Source organism: Dicentrarchus labrax, unplaced genomic scaffold (assembly GCF_905237075.1).
Source record: "Dicentrarchus labrax unplaced genomic scaffold, dlabrax2021, whole genome shotgun sequence".
Classification (NCBI taxonomy): Eukaryota; Metazoa; Chordata; class Actinopteri; family Moronidae; genus Dicentrarchus; species Dicentrarchus labrax.
In genome coordinates this window covers 14597486-14613414 of record NW_026136714.1, presented here as the reverse complement: position 1 = coordinate 14613414, position 15929 = coordinate 14597486, and the positions used below count along the sequence as shown (strand labels likewise).

General features: G+C 39.4%; 1 protein-coding gene across 2 annotated transcripts; it reads left to right on the top strand.

Annotated features, from left to right (window-relative positions):
* The first annotated feature begins 265 nt into the window (after positions 1 to 265).
* Positions 266 to 14986, top strand: letm2 (leucine zipper-EF-hand containing transmembrane protein 2). 2 transcript variants are annotated; one of them, XM_051423511.1, is made up of 11 exons: positions 266 to 524; positions 1267 to 1335; positions 3805 to 4360; positions 7341 to 7484; positions 8134 to 8277; positions 8540 to 8743; positions 8875 to 8994; positions 9265 to 9384; positions 10349 to 10453; positions 11306 to 11374; positions 12688 to 14986. In XM_051423511.1, exons 2-11 carry the CDS (start codon positions 1289 to 1291, stop codon positions 12742 to 12744), a joined length of 1566 nt encoding a protein of 521 aa, XP_051279471.1. In that variant the 5' UTR covers positions 266 to 524; positions 1267 to 1288; the 3' UTR covers positions 12745 to 14986. The 2 variants fall into 2 exon arrangements, with proteins under 2 accessions (XP_051279471.1, XP_051279472.1); XM_051423512.1 differs by having other exon boundaries at positions 266 to 687.
* The last annotated feature ends 943 nt before the right edge of the window (positions 14987 to 15929 follow it).

The window sequence follows — 15929 nt, the reverse complement described above, 5'->3', positions numbered from 1 at the left end:
ACTCATACTTTGAATCTAACAAACAAAACTGGATTTTAATCATCGTAAGTCTGATTTTGTGAAGGACAATTACATTGATTTTGTAGCAGAACAGTAACTAGTAGTGTAACCAATTACCGTTGGCAGAGAGTAATAATTGTATTTTTTAAAAGACTACAGAGTATTTTGTTGTTGTTGTTGTTGTTTTTTAACCACAGAGTAATCCATCTTTACAAACATACGATCTTCGGTCGGTACGCACACAACATTCACGCATGTGCAGTGTGACCTTCCAGTGCAGCTGCCTGGGAAAGGCTGCGCACGCAGAGCGGACGGTTGGGAGCTCAGACACGACGCCTGTACAACCGAGTTAAACGTTAAAAACCCACCGTAAATGGGGTTAACACCTCACCGGGTGTCTCTTTCGTCGCCGCCGTTTACCTCGCCTGCTCGTTGTGGATGGATTATATTACTCTCGTCTCACGGAGAAGCCTTACAACGCCCCGTCAGCAGCGGCAGCCATAGCTCCGTCATTGACGCTGGAGGTTAGTGGGCTCGTCATCCGCGGACATTTCACTCGCTAGCTTTTAGCCAACAGGGAGCTAACCGGCTAACCGGCGAGCTAGGCTAGCTTTAGGGTCCGAGCCGGGTGGTGCCTTCGTTAGCATGATGCTAATGTGGATCTAAAGTACCGGTACATTTTAAAAGGTTTGTAGAGTTGTGATACTTGGTGATATCTAATGTGTGTGTATTAACTTCGGTAGCTCAGGAAATAACCAACATGTAGATTTCCTCCTGAGTCCATTCAGCTGTGTCTGTATTTAACCTAACGCTCAACAGGAAGGTCTGTGACTGTGTTCACACACTTATATCGCTGATTGAGACTCACTGGTTGTGTTTTTAGTGGTTATCCAAGCAATTAAGTGTCACATGGACCTGATTGTTTTGTGATATCCGTCAGATAACCAGCGGCTGTTCAGCTGTGTTGTTACATAATACTGAGCCAGCGTGCTGTGCTGCTGTGCTCATGCTAACATTAGCTTTGTCATATTATATCTTTAAGTTAACTTTCAGAAGCATAAAGTCCGACATCTGTCCGTCTGTGCAGCTGAGTGTGTTTGAGTGTCGGACAGATGTTTTGCTTTTGGTAGTTTTCCATTCAGCCTGTTGCTGCACTAGAGGAGTGAATTGTAATCAGACACCTGCATGCTCTCTCCCACTCTCACTGTCTCTCTCTCTCTGTCTGTCTGTCTGTCTGTCTGTCTGTCTCCATGTGTGCTTTAACAGAATACTGTAATCTACCCCTGCAATGGCCGTCTTTAGTCCCCAGGTGCTACTTGCAGTCACACGATCAAGGTAAGTGAGCAGATCATGGCTGCACTTGTGTAAGTAAGTAAACCAATAACTAGCAATGTAAAACTGTATCCCTTTTTAAAAGTTAACTGGATGCACATCTGGTTCTCTTCAAGTTCAGTGACAGACTAATCGTAACCTCTTTGAGCGCAGTGTCTCTGTTGCTGTAGGAGAGTAAAAAGGACAGGCTGTGTCTGTTTACATAGTGTCTGCTGTTCAGTGAAGCCTATTCAGTGTATCCCATGACTCCAGTCACTCACAAGACGTAAACTGTGGTTTCTACTGATGGCGTAAGATCAGACACTGGGCTACCGGAGTGTAAGAGGGTGAACTTACTAGGCAGGTCAGCTTGCGTCTTAGTGGTTTCTGCTCTCGCTTCTACTACCCTAAATTCTCATGACCCCCCCTCCAAGTAGAGTCAGAGTGGTACACAGTTTGAACTCAGTTGTACGCTGGGATTAGGCAGGAGAACACATTTTTGAACTGTCAGATAACTTGCTATACAACGGATATGAAGTTAATATACTTTTAATATCGCTGGATATATTAGGCCACCATTGCATTATAACAATATTGAATTTATTGGGTTTTTGTATCAGATATTTTTACCTTAAGTTAGCCAAAAACAGTCCTTTCTATCTGGTTATTTTATCTGTAGTAAATTGATTTTCAGTTTACTGAAAATGTCCTATCCTGATACCCAACAATATTGCTGTGTAAATATACATACTGTGATAGAAGATATATATCCATGTTGTCCAACCATGGCATTAGGATGCACCACTTTGCGTGCAGTTTGTTCCCGTGCTGCAAAATGAAAGTGATTTTTTTTCTACAATATTCAATTTGGAAATAACCAACACAACATTTAGTGAGCACAAAACTGATGCGACATCACAGATAAAAATCTTCGCTTTATTTGCAGGCAAATACAAATATCGGCCAATACAGATGTTTTTGTCCTCTACTAGTGCTATGGCTAGTGCCCCTTTTATAGTTTCACACTATTCTAGTAAGCAGTGCCAGTAACGCGTCAAGAAACACAGCAATGTGTCAGAAAAGGCAGGTAAACATCGACGTAAACAATGCGGGATTTAAAACGCTGAGAAAATCGTCTTTGCAAATGTTTTATGAAGATAGAAATACATTCAACACGTTTGTTAGACCTCAAGGATAATCGCGTAATAGTAACATAAGTATAAGTAAGTAATAGTAATCACAGTCTTTGACTTTTGTAATGTTATTTTGTATTTTATTTGATTACACATGGTCACTAGTGACACAGTTGTATTCTGATGACAGGTGTGAACTGCAGACACCTGTTGTCGGTCTGAACATGTCATTAAAGCAGTAAATAATGTTCAAGAAGAGACAAATGTGTCCTATAAACAGCTGAATAAAGAGGCTTGAGTAGTTTGAAGTATGGTTTTTGTTTTGTTTTATTGACTTGTGAACACTTGGTGACTCACACTGAGCAAAGGTGGTACTTACCTACCCAACTAGTTAATCATTAAAGCAACGGAGATGGGAGGAGCGTGTTACATAAGTAGATGGGTAGTTTTGCTTAAAGCTGCCTATCATGCAGACTGTGAGGAGCCTGTTTTATAGACAGCCAGAGCTTTGCTTTGTTGTTGTTGGCTGATGAGCGTACGGTGGGGAAGAAGCAGAAATTCATTTAGATGTTTTACTCTGTGTCTTGTAGTTCTGCATTTGAGTAATTGATCAGACGATTGACAGAAAAAGTATCTGCAGCAATTTTAATATTAGATTTAGTACTTGAAGTCAGTTATCAAGCAAAATATTCACAAATATAAGGATTTGCTGCTTTTCTGTGTGTTATAGTCTCTAGCAGTGGTTTTCAACATTTTAAAGTCACGACCCCAAGAATAATCAGGGTGTTTGTGACCCCCCCCCCCGTCTGCCTGAGACTGTTCAGGGTTGAGTATAATATAACACATTAAAGCCAACAAACTCACACAGGAAGACCACAGCTTTGCCCACACACAGACTTTAATATGTGTGTTTAGGTTTATTGAAATAGCTCCTTCCCAGTCCTGAGTTAACATCTTCTGCTTAAGGCCTAAAACAGCAACAATAGAAGTACATGAGGTAACTTGGCCTGTTAAGGTGTATAAAAACAGAGTTTATCCTATAGTGTATAAAGTGTTTGTCTCCTGTGTTGAATGTCATTAAAGAGATGACACTCTTCGTTCCACACTTCTGGTCACAATATGTTATTTAATTTTACTCTCCACAACCATTTGACGACCTCTGGAAATTAACCCCGAACCCAGAAACTGTTTGGCAGTTTATATCTATTTAACTGATTCATTAATTATGAAAATCATGTATTATTGATCAGCTAATCAGTTAATCAAATACACATTTGAGCACTATCACATACTTTTATTTTCCTGACAACATTCCCTTACACAGTAAAGACTAACCAGTTTTTCTCGTCTCTTTCAACAGGGGATCGTATTTGTTATCCAAGAGGCAAAGCTGCTCCTCTCTGTCTTCCAAAGCGTATCTCCACATAGACCCTCCCCACCATGCCTTGTCCTCGCTCACACTCAGGCACTCCCGTTACGGCTACCCTCACTGTTACCGAGGCCACGCCCTCAGCCGTGGCCACAACTCCGCCCTGCTCGCCCGCTCCCTACACAGCTCAGGTTTTTGGCTCCAAGACATAAAACAAGAGGACACTAAGGCCTCACCTGCTGCTGCCCAGGATGCTTCTCTGGGAGCTAAAAAGGACTCTGTGGCTGCTGCACCCCAGTCCCAACCTCCGTCTGCTCCCACTCCCACGACGTCCACCTCCACCACCACCACCACCACCACAGCAGCCGCCGTCCCTCCAGTGCAGGAGAGGGCGGTGTTGAAAAAGTCTCTGTATCAGAGGATTGTGGATGAGATGAAGCATTACTACAATGGCTTCCGGTTACTTGGCATCGACATTAAGATTGCAGGCAGGATGGTGTGGAGGCTGCTACACGGACAGCTGCTCACACGCAGGGAGAGGAGAAGGGTAAGAGAGGCTCAATGTACATTATATGGTATATAGCGTTATTGAGTTTGTCTATATTACAGGGTTTATTTATCTTCAGCTGTAAACCTGTGCAATGGCAGGTATGGTCATCCAGATAATTTACAGTTAGTTATATATAGTCGGGCATAAACATGGACTTGGGAGAGACCAATAATTAAAGTTGCAATAGTGAAACGTAAGTCAAACAAGAGCTTCCATATTGCAAACAAACACCTTTCCTGAAACACAAGTTTTTTTTTTTAACCATTTAACCAGAATAACTCACCAGAAATGAAGAATATTTCAATTAACTGTATATCTCTTAAATCTTTATATTGAGCACAAAATGTCTTCAATATCATGACTTTTCTTTCTTTTGAATTTTTCGATTGGAGAAAATTAGTAATATGTAGATGTGAAATTGGGTTTGAGAGAACAATTAAGACATTAATTGATTATGAAAATAGTTTCTTAATAAATTCTAGTGATTTTTCTTTACATATTTGCCTTACAAAAACAATTTTAATGTAGAAAAGTTTTTATAACCATCTAACGATAACATAAGAAATGTGGCTCTTTTAATGAACAATAAAACCCCAAATGGACTTCAATTTCACCTAAATCACAAAACAACAAGTCATTTTCTGTTAAACCTACTAGTTTCTATTTGCTTGTACCTAAAAGTTACTGTGCACACACATATCTTTGACTTTTGGTTAAATTCAGCAGCACATGAGGCTTTATACTGTAGTTTTCTATGAGATATTTATAATTTAAGTGTGTAGCAAACATTAACATACTATTTTTCTAGACGTGTGTCCCAAATTACTTAGAAATGTTTGGGTTTTTCCCGCCGGTCTTCTGTATTGATCGTCTTATATTGCCCTCAGGTCAAAGCAGCATGTCTGTCTGGTTCCTTTAAAATCGTCTGGCTTCTTTTTCTGTCATTACAAAAGACTCGGCTCTAGAAGTAGTCGTCCTGGTTCCTCTCCTCTGTCACTCCTCCTCTGGGCGGTTATCAGTCAGACATATTTTATGGCTTAAGGGTTCCTTTGAGAGTTTCACACCTTTTACACGTCAATAAGGAATGTGTACTCCGTGTTCCCGAAGTTGTACCAAATGTGAGCAAAAGCAGGCGTGTCTTACAGTAGTTAGATAGACTTTCAGTGTGTCCACCTGCAGACTAGTTTTGTGTCGGAAGGACCTTTCACATTGTTCACTAACCTGCTGCGAACAAAGACGCTGTTAAAACTCCTTAAAAGCCTGAAATAGGTTAGTGTGTCTGTTAAACTGAGGCTTTAACCTGCTGTGAAAGACACTCAGCTCTAATGTTGGTCTGCAGTATTTTGTTGTGAGATCATTTTTACACTATTATACTGGCTCTTGGCTGTTGCACAGTGATATTTAGAGTTGATTTGTACGTTGTAACATTTTCACTGTCTGTAACATTTTACCATAAGTCAATTAATTAACTATTTGATTGACAAAAACATAATCACCACATATTTTGATCATTGATGAATAGTTTAGGACATTTTTAAAAAAAGAAACAGCTGAATTTTAATCTGAATCTGACCAGTTTACAACCAAATGAGAAAGAAAATCCTCACAAAAGAGAATATAGCTTTTCTATTGTGAGGACTTTCTTTCTTATGTGGATGTAAACATGTCAGATAAAATACATTTAAAGATGCCACCTGTTGTTGGAAAATAAACTATACTTTTTAAAAAAAGAAACCAAACAATTAATCAAAGACATGTAATCATCTTAAATGTTGATTCTCTGCTGATACTAAATATTTACATTAATGAATATAAATTATTATTTGCTATAACACAGGTGCACATTATTGGAAGATTCTCTTCTTTCCTAACAATAATTAAAAATATACTGAGTTTGAAATGCTGTTTTCAACTAAAAGCAGCACTTCAGAGTCATGACACGTGGGAAATGTTGCTGAAATAAACCTAAAGTAGATGTGTCTTTATAAGCTAAAGATAACTGGATATATATATTTCTAAAGTATCTTAAAGCATAAACGCATAACAAATATATTTCAGAAGGATCCATCAAATTTACTGAAACATTTTATAGAGAAAATAAACCCTCTTTAGTGGACAATCTAAATATATATAATATATACACTGTTTCTAAAATGTCTCCAACATCATCTTAATAAATCTTCTGTAATTCCTCGTTACTCGGTCGACTCACACGCTCGTACTGCCTCAGGCTGTGGTGAGCTAATATCAGCTGATGATATCAGCTCTGGCTTATATTTATTTATTTTAATCCAAGCTGGCTCTACTCACATCTCTCTCAGCTGATGTATCATTTAATAAATGTGCTGGTGGTGGTTGTTGTTGTTGTTTTATTTACTCACTTTACTTTGCATCCAGTGTTTACTTGCTCACAATGCTGAACACTTACACTGTCAGTAATTGTGAAATTGTCAATAATGTTACTTACTTTAATGTGTAGTCAGTCAGTTACAGGTATTGATATGCAAGTTATGAAACATTGAACGTGCAGTCAGCTGAGTCTTGGTTGAGTTCAGAAAACATAATATTGTTTAAAAATGTTAATACTCTCTGTAATTGGCTATGCTGAGAGGTTCTTTATATTATGAGCTCTTCCCCGAACGTATCTATGCAAATATCAGATAAGCTTTCTATTGCTTCATGGAGAGAAGACACTGGCAGGTCATTGAAAGAGAACATACTGTTACTATACGTCTCGCTGACTGACTGCTATACATGCATTGCGATATGCGTATGCACCCTCAGTGACCAAAGCTGTGCACATGTCATGGTAAAACTATATTTGGGCTATTTTAGTAGAGGACCGACGGAGCTTCAGTGCATGTGTAATGGATCTTACATGCTCACACACACACACACAGTGTCATGACATGAACACTGGCCCATGTTACAGTCAACGTTTTGTTACATCAGCGTTGCTTTTCTTTATGTTTTGCAGCTGTTGAGGACCTGCGCTGACCTCTTCCGTCTGGTGCCCTTCATAGTGTTCATCATCGTTCCTTTCATGGAGTTCCTTCTTCCGGTCTTCCTCAAACTTTTCCCAGAGATGTTGCCCTCCACCTTCGAGACAGAAACCAAAAAGGCATGTACACACACACACACACACACACACACACACACACACACACACACACACACACACACACACACACACACACTGTCACCGGAATGACCTCATGATGGGGTTCGTTATGATTATGTAACTTTTCAGATATGACTGTGGCTGCTGCACTAAGAACCTCTGGCCATGCAAGCAGCTGACTTTATCTAATCTGGGCAATTTACTTTGGGAGCTTTAGCACAATATACACGTGCTCTCCAAACCTCACAAAGGAATTATACAAGAATGTAAAAGAAAAGCAGCAGGTTTCGGTGCCTGGTCCAGTCGGCCTGTCAACTCTGATGTTCTCTGGTTGTTCTGGAGCATGGTTGAGTGGTTCACAGATATGCTCTTCTGCTCCTGGACAGCACAGCGGTGCCCAGCCTCTGAAAATGTTGGTCTCAGATGTTTTGTGAATTTACTCGACTATGGAACCAGTGACTACCACTTTTAAAACATCCAACTACCACAATGAAAAGTTTTGACTCTGTAATGTTGAACTCTAGAGAACTTGTATGTAAGTGATGACTGTATTTACTGTATTTTAATGCAGTTAACAATCAAACTGTATCTGTATTTTAAATATATATAATTCAAACTAACCTGTGTCCCCTCCCTCCTCTTCATGCAGGAGGAGAAGCAGAAGAAGGGTCTGGCAGCTAAGCTGGAACTGGCCAAGTTTCTCCAAGAGACCATCGCTGAGATGGCTCGAAGGAATAAAGCAAAAGCTCAGACAGAAGATGAGACGCAGCGCTTCTCCACTTATGTTCAGAAGGTAAATGATCAATTGTATGTCCCAAAAGTAGCAGACGATCTACCATAATTTACAAAAAACACAGCAACAGTGAGGGGAAAAACTTTAAATACTATTAACTATTAATATATAGATAAAATGTATACTTTTAGGCTTTGGTTTTCAGCCCTGTAACCAAATAAAGAATATAAGATGTATAATTGTTGTTGTATAATTGCTGGTACATCTGGTCTGGAATTAGACAATATTTGCTCACCCTGGTTTCTCTCTGTATCCTCATCAGGTTCGGGGCACTGGTGAGCAACCCACAACGAAGGACATAGTCCGGTTTTCGAAGTTGTTTGAGGACGAGCTGACGTTGGAGCACCTGGAGCGCCCCCAGCTGGTGGCTCTGTGTAAACTGTTGGAGCTCCAGCCCATCGGCACAAACAACTTGCTGCGTTTCCAGCTGATGCTGCAACTCAGAACCATCAAGTCAGACGATGAGGTAAGAGAGGGAGAGAGACGACTGGGACCTGGTAGTTTAGTGATCGAGGAATAACCCTCTTGGTGTATCACTGTCCTCTTTTCTCGTTCTTGTGCAACAGTTTTTTGACTTCCCCCTCCGTTTGTTCACAGATGATTGCAGCAGAGGGTGTGGCTGCTATGACTGTTTCAGAACTGCAGGCCGCATGTCGTAGTCGAGGGATGAGGTCTCTGGGTCTCACCACTGACCAGCTACGGCTGCAGATGCAGCAGGTGAGCAACTGAATGATAGTTTGTAGCTTTTACTTTGTCAATAGAAACTAAATCCTGAGTCTGAAGAGTTAAAGGATTTTATACAAATCTTGTAAATAGTTTATCGTCAGATATTGTAATGAAACAAGTTTATCCATTTATCAGATATATGATGTTGTCTTTGCCAATGTGAAAGGAAAGATGAATCATCATTCTCTAAGTTTGCTGTTTAAACAAAACGAACAGATTGTGTGTGTTCCTCATATATAATAAATGTTCCTCTTCATCTAGTGGCTGGACCTGCACCTGAAGGAGAACGTTCCTCCGTCACTGCTGCTGCTCTCCAGAGCCATGTATCTCACTGACCTCAAACCAAAACCCCCTGTCATCCCACCTGTTCCCAAGCTAGAGGTTTGAACTTTACAACCTACTTAAAATCTTACATTTTGTAACCACTTGAATGTACAGATTATTGTAAGCTTAACATTCCAGCTGTTTAAATAGCTGGCACGCAGGTCACCGATGTTTGGTACGGTCAGTGTTTGACCTCCTTATAGGAAGGACAAACTGTTTCATAACTGTTTATGATGTTTCTGTGTATGGCCATTTTTTATTTTAACATAGACTGCAACTAACAATTAATCAATTAATGGTTTAGTCAATGAAATATTAACGAGCAGTCAGAAACACCAGTCATAACTTCCCAGAGCCAAAAAGTGGTGTCTTCTGATGTCTCACAAACAGTCCAAAACCCAAAGATATATTTTATTTACGTCATATAAGATAAAGAAAAGCAGCGAATATGAGCAATTAATCAATCATCATAGTTGTTGCTGATTAATTTTCTTTCGATTGACTAATCAATTAATCATTGCAGTTTCATTAGTAACCCTAAACCCTTATTAAACCGTAATAAAGTTATCCTCCAGACACATGTAAAGACATAAAATACTCTGTGCTTTCTCCGATATGTTTTTCCACAGAAATATTTTGTGTAAAACTCTTAAAATTACATCTATTCATTCTCCCTCATTTAAACATTCAGAATCTATGAATATGAAAGAATATGAATCCCTTCTCAGTGTATGCAGCCTGGAGGTTTCCACTAGTTTGTTACATATTGGATCACAATTGGCTGCCAAACAAGTTGAGCTGTCACAAAATCATGTTGAGTGTTCATGTTTTAAACTCAGATTTAAGGTGAGCAACTTCAGCAGATAAATATCAGACTCAAAGTGTCAAATTGTGCACAGTGAACGTCAACAAGTGAAGTAACAATAAACAAAACAGATTTTTGAGTGGAGAGAACAAGAAGTTAAAGCACAGCAGGTCGTCTGGGGAGATGTGGTCTAATGTTTTGTTGTTATTTTTGCAGAAATCTCCTCCTCCTCCTCCTACAGTGGAGAATACAGGAGCAAACACAACCTCAGTCACTTCCGACATGTTGGCGGACCCTGCTCTCATCATCAAAGAAAGACCGGTCAGTGCACTCCTAAAACACAGCCACAAAACACGCAGCAGCACAAGATAAGATGGACATATTGATTGAAAGGATGTATTGATCACAGAGAGGAAACTGGGTCATCACCGAAGTTAAGAATAGATTTCTGTCCTACTGGAGGGGCTGTACGAATCATATTTGAGTCCTGGGATACAAACTACATGTTACAAAACATGAAAGTATTTAAATTAGATTTATAGTGTCATTTAGTCACAGATTTTTGGACAGACTGAGGGATTAAGTACTGATATTCCTTTATGGATTTAAAGGAAGACAACATTTAGGGAAATGTGCTTCTTTACTTTCTTGCAAGGAGTTAAATGAGAAGCTTGATCCCTCTGTAGAGTAAATAAAAAGCTACAGGGTCCAAAGGGAACAACATCCACCTACCAGTATCTCTAAACGCTCGCTAATTAACACATTATATGTCATTTGTTTAACCCATGCACATTTTTACGCTTTTGTATGGATTAAGAGGCCCAAACTTAACTGCTTCCCCTTGTTTCCAGTCTTTATGCTAAGTTAATCTACCCAGATGCTAGCTGTAGCTCTAATATTTACCCTGACGTGCAGACATAGACACAGTATTGATCTTCTCATGTAACTCTCTGCAAGGAAGCAAACACGTGTTTCCAATAATGTTAAACTATTTCTTTAAACTAAATACATACCCATCAGATTGTCACATAACATGAAAAACTTGATTTGTTATTCTTAGCTCATGAAAAGTTGTATAAATAGAATAAATGTATTAATGATAGGAACAGAGGCAGTTGTACATAAGACCCTTCATCTTCTGTAGTCTTATTTCTGTCTATCTGTGTGTTGTAGGTGGAGGAGATGAGAGACAAGGCTCCTGTGGTGTCGGACAAACCTCTGACTCCTGCTGAAGTCCTTCAGGTGAGGTGCCCCCCCCCATTGTACCATAGAAACCAGTATGGGATTTGATGCTACACAGGGAGGGTTTCATAATCCAGTTAGCTCTTCCTGGCTTTGATCTTTCTCACATGACATGCTAATCTGTCACAGTGGGACACGGCCACTATTCTGGAAAACCAGCTATTCTTGCTTGATAGAAAGTACTTGAATACAGTAGAGACAGTATGGAGACTGGTTGGAAATGTGTTGAGTTTAGATACATAGAAGAAATAGTTTGACAGAGTAACCATCATGAATACAGAAAGCTGCTGGCAAAGTTGAAACTGAACATCTCAAGTTAATCTGTGTGAGGTTTAAAAATAGCTGATAAAAATAGAGCTATTGCTGTCACGCTCACTTCCAAGGGATTTATTTTTTTTAAACCTCCAGTCATTAGTCGTTTTAAGGAATACTGCATGACATCAAAACACATTTTAAAGTTGTGTTTTTAATGTGATTGTAGCAGCTTTCAAATTGGCACACACGTTATTATAAAAGTGACACAAGATGTTTCACTCACTTCTTTGTTCTTTAGCTTTACTGTCTTTGTTTTAAGACGACTGTGGTTGTCTGTTGTTGTTTAAATGTCAGTTCCATTAAAGGTGGGGTAAGCGATAGTAATCCAATTCTTTATTAGCAAACATCTGCTCACGGTCCACTAACTTTATGTTCTATGTTACATTTTGAAGCAAACATGTATCATACGGGGGGATTGTGTTTTTCTCAGGCTTAAGAAGTCCGATACAAGGCACACATTCACAAGTCTGCCTTGTTGTGTCGGTCAAATAAATACAAAAGGTTTTAATCCTGAAACTTAATTTAAGTATCACTGCCAAGTAACACTTGAATTGTGTCCTGATGGATGTGGATGTTTACTCTTTGGTCTGAGGGAAGGTTATTGACAACATATTGATGTTTCATGTAGTAATTTAGGCAGTGAGGTCTTTACTTGGACCACAACTCTAAGGAACATTTACTGATAAATCGGTCACTGTAGTGCACTAATCAGTACTGCTAGCATGGAGACTCCTGGTAATTAAATAGTTTGAGACACAAACCATGTGACCGTGACCACCCCGGTTCACGGTTCATGTCTGCTGATGACCTTTGTATCATCCTATCCCCTCTCTCACTCTATGTTCCATGATTTATCTCATCATCAAATAAAGGCAAAATGGTATAAACATTAAAAAGAAATGAATCCATAAGAAGGAACTTCCCCAGTTGACTGTTTAACACATTGTATGTATGCTGGATGCTGAAATTGAACTGAAGTTGTGTGACCTCTTCCACAGGCTAAAGCAGCAACAGAGGTGTCCCAGAAGAGCAAGATGAGTGCCAACGGCGTGTAAAGAGGAGCCGGAGTCCTCTGGACTGAAGGGGGGAGATGGACTCACACAGCCCTGTGTCCTCATAGGAGGAAAAGTCTGCTGCCTCTTCTGTGTCATCTCAGCAGCTGCTTCTTCATACCCTCGACCCTCTGCTTTTTACATTTTTGCACTCCGTTCTCTGTAACTCTCTGTCGGAGCTGGACGAACCAGCCTGAAATTTCTCTGGACACTGATGTTGGATGACCATGCATGACCCATGGCGTGTCCTGGTCAACTGTTAGACAGTCTCCTTACAGTCTAGACAGCTTCCGCCTCCTCCTCCTCCTCCTGTAAATGTGTAAATATTCTGTATATTTTGCCTGTCTTACAGCACAGCAGCAGCAGCGTTGTACATTTTGCTATGCAAAGGCCTAATGTCTCTCAAAGACTTTTTCTCTCATAGCAGTTTTATTTGGATATCTGTTTGCTCAGGATGCAACAGAACTCCTCTTTTTTTTTTTTTTTTTTTGTCAATAGTTTGCTGAACGTTTTGGTTCAGTCGCTGCCCCCGCCTTCATCTTTGCTCTGTAAACTGGACCGTGCTGATGGTCATAATCACATGTTGTCAGCTGGTGGACTAGCAGATCTGGACTGGCCCTGCCTCTGAACAGGGCGACATAGCGTAGCTGCTTGCTGCTGTAATTAGCAAACAAAGACTGGTATATTATTGAGAGAGAGAGAGAGCTCACTCCTTAAACTCAGTGGTGACTGTGCTGCAGTCTAAGCCACGGGGTAAGCCACTGAATGGACAAACTGTAAAAATAATTGCAGATTTTATTTGCATATACAGTGTATGTATTGTGTTTTAACACTATGATGCTAAAATTTCTTGAAACTGAAAAGAGAAAATACTTCTTTTTTTTCCCCAGACAGATATATTATTAACATGGGGGGAAGCTTAAATCCTGAAGCCACAATAGAGATTAATGTTATTTTTGGGATTGTGGCACTAAAAGAAGTTAATGTATAGCATTACAAGTGATTCGCTTAACTATCCTACTTCCTTAGCCCTCATAAATATGACCTTAAAAGCTGTTATTGGAAAGTTTACTGTATAAATTGTAATGTATAAGTCCTCCAAACCCCCTTTACACATTTGGCATTGTGGGAGTAATTGATTTCATCGCAGCTGAATGAAAGTCGTCACTGACATCCATTGATCCTCATTGACATCCATTCATAGATGCCTCCCAGCAGCTGATGTCATAAATTAAAGCATATTTTTAAGCAAAAAAGATTGCTACTGAAGATTTATATTGTTGGTTTTACATATGTGCCTAAGGTTAAAGGGCGATTGTGTTTGTGTTTGCATTTTTCATCAGAGAACAGATTTTCTATATTGTACCATTGTTTGTATTTTGGTTTGATTATTCGCCTCAGTGTGTTTAAAAGGGCCAGGTTGCACCTTTTTCTCTTTAGTGGAATGTCTCCTCCCTCCCCTCCCCTCCCCTCCCCTCCCCTCCATTCGATCCAAGTTATCAATCCAAATCCAAATGAGTCCTTTCCTTATAATCACCAGTGTTGATACTGATGAAAAAGCAATCACCTTTTCAATCAGCTTTGCACTCGTGGTGCACAAAGAGGATAAGAAGAAAAATAATTAAAAACCATCAGAATAGTTGCTTTTTATCATCTCTGGGTAGATTTTTATTCTGACATTCTGAGCAGATGTGATCTGATTTACGAAGCAGTTTGTGCTTTTTAACAACATCCCGTCACCAGTTGAGAAAGATGTCATATTGTTGAGTTGATCTGCTGGAAGATTTTCTGACGTGATATATTTGAAGACTTGGTACTGTCTACTGCGTGGTTAAAGGGTTGTGCAGAAATTAAATGATGGGAACGACTGGACTGGTTTCATGTTTCTGACGCTGAGCAGACAGAGTTGTTGTAAATGTCTTAGTTATTGGATGGGATGCAGAGAGACACTCCATCCTGAATACCCTTCCTTGTGTCACCTCTTGGAACAGTGTTTGTGTCCTTTTATTCATGAGCATCAGTGTACCTGTGTGCTGTTATCTACTGCCATCACGGAGGGTTTGGTACATCGTTGCCATTATGATGGGTCCCCTATCTTCTTATTATTTCAGTTTAAAATTGCACTGCTGTCCAGTTACGTCTTATCCCTACATTAACATGCACCACTTTACCATGGCAAATGAGTGTTGGGGTGATGAGAAGAAAAAAAAAAGAGCATTCACATGATTAAAATCATGAAACCGTTTACAGTTGTGTGTCTCTCTCTCTTTGTTGACGATGCCTGTGAAATGAGCTGCTGTGCTACATTGGTTTGACTGAAAAGGTGGTTGGAAATACTTTTAAATGTTATGTTGTAGTCTTTCATGGCCAGCAGGTGGCACCATCTGTACAGTATATTATACAAAGGCCAAGTGAAAATATTAAGATCCTAAACAGAATAATTTACTTTGTTCACAGAAGAACATCAGACTTTAAATGAGCTCACATATAATTATTTGTTATTTCTTGTAACACTGTTACTATAACATCTGTTAATGAGAAGGAAGTATCTTTAAAAATGGGTCTACAGATAGAAACATTCATGGTAACAATGTAAAGAAGTTTATAGGGATATCAGTGACATTCAGTAAAAGCTCCAAAAGGTCTTTCCTGTGTAAATTGATAACATCAGAAGGTGGGGAAACCTGAAAAATGTTCATTTAAACCAGCTCTCATTATCTAACACACACACACACACACACACACCATGCAGATAGACTGTACATGAATAATATAACCTGGACAAATTAAAGCAAACCTATGTTTCTGTGGATTATCCAGAGTAACACAGACACTATTTCTGAGATTGATCTGACTGCTGTCTTTCTTTGATGTTGTGAGGAATTGTTTGAGGAATTTAAAAAGTATATATATATATATACATATATTAGTATTATTCATTTTACTTCCTCTTCTGCTATTCCTTACCTTTCATCACAAACTTCTTGTACTGTGGCATTTACTGTTGGATGTGCACTGTGCTATAATGTGTATATCTGTTATGTCGTAAACTATTTATAACTAAGGAAGTTAACTAAACAATACGACTTTTCTTTCACAAAACGTCGACTTGCAACTAAATAACGTGAGGTACGAAACAACTAGACCTTCACTTGAGGTATGGCTAAAGCTACTTATTTATGTGCCAG

Coding starts and splice junctions, on each gene's coding strand:
- letm2 (XM_051423511.1), top strand. CDS start 1,289: ATGGCCGTCTTTAGTCCCCAGGTGCTACTTGCAGTCACACGATCAAG. Junction 1,336..3,804: donor CTTGCAGTCACACGATCAAG/GTAAGTGAGCAG, acceptor CTCTTTCAACAG/GGGATCGTATTTGTTATCCA. Junction 8,995..9,264: donor TACGGCTGCAGATGCAGCAG/GTGAGCAACTGA, acceptor CTCTTCATCTAG/TGGCTGGACCTGCACCTGAA.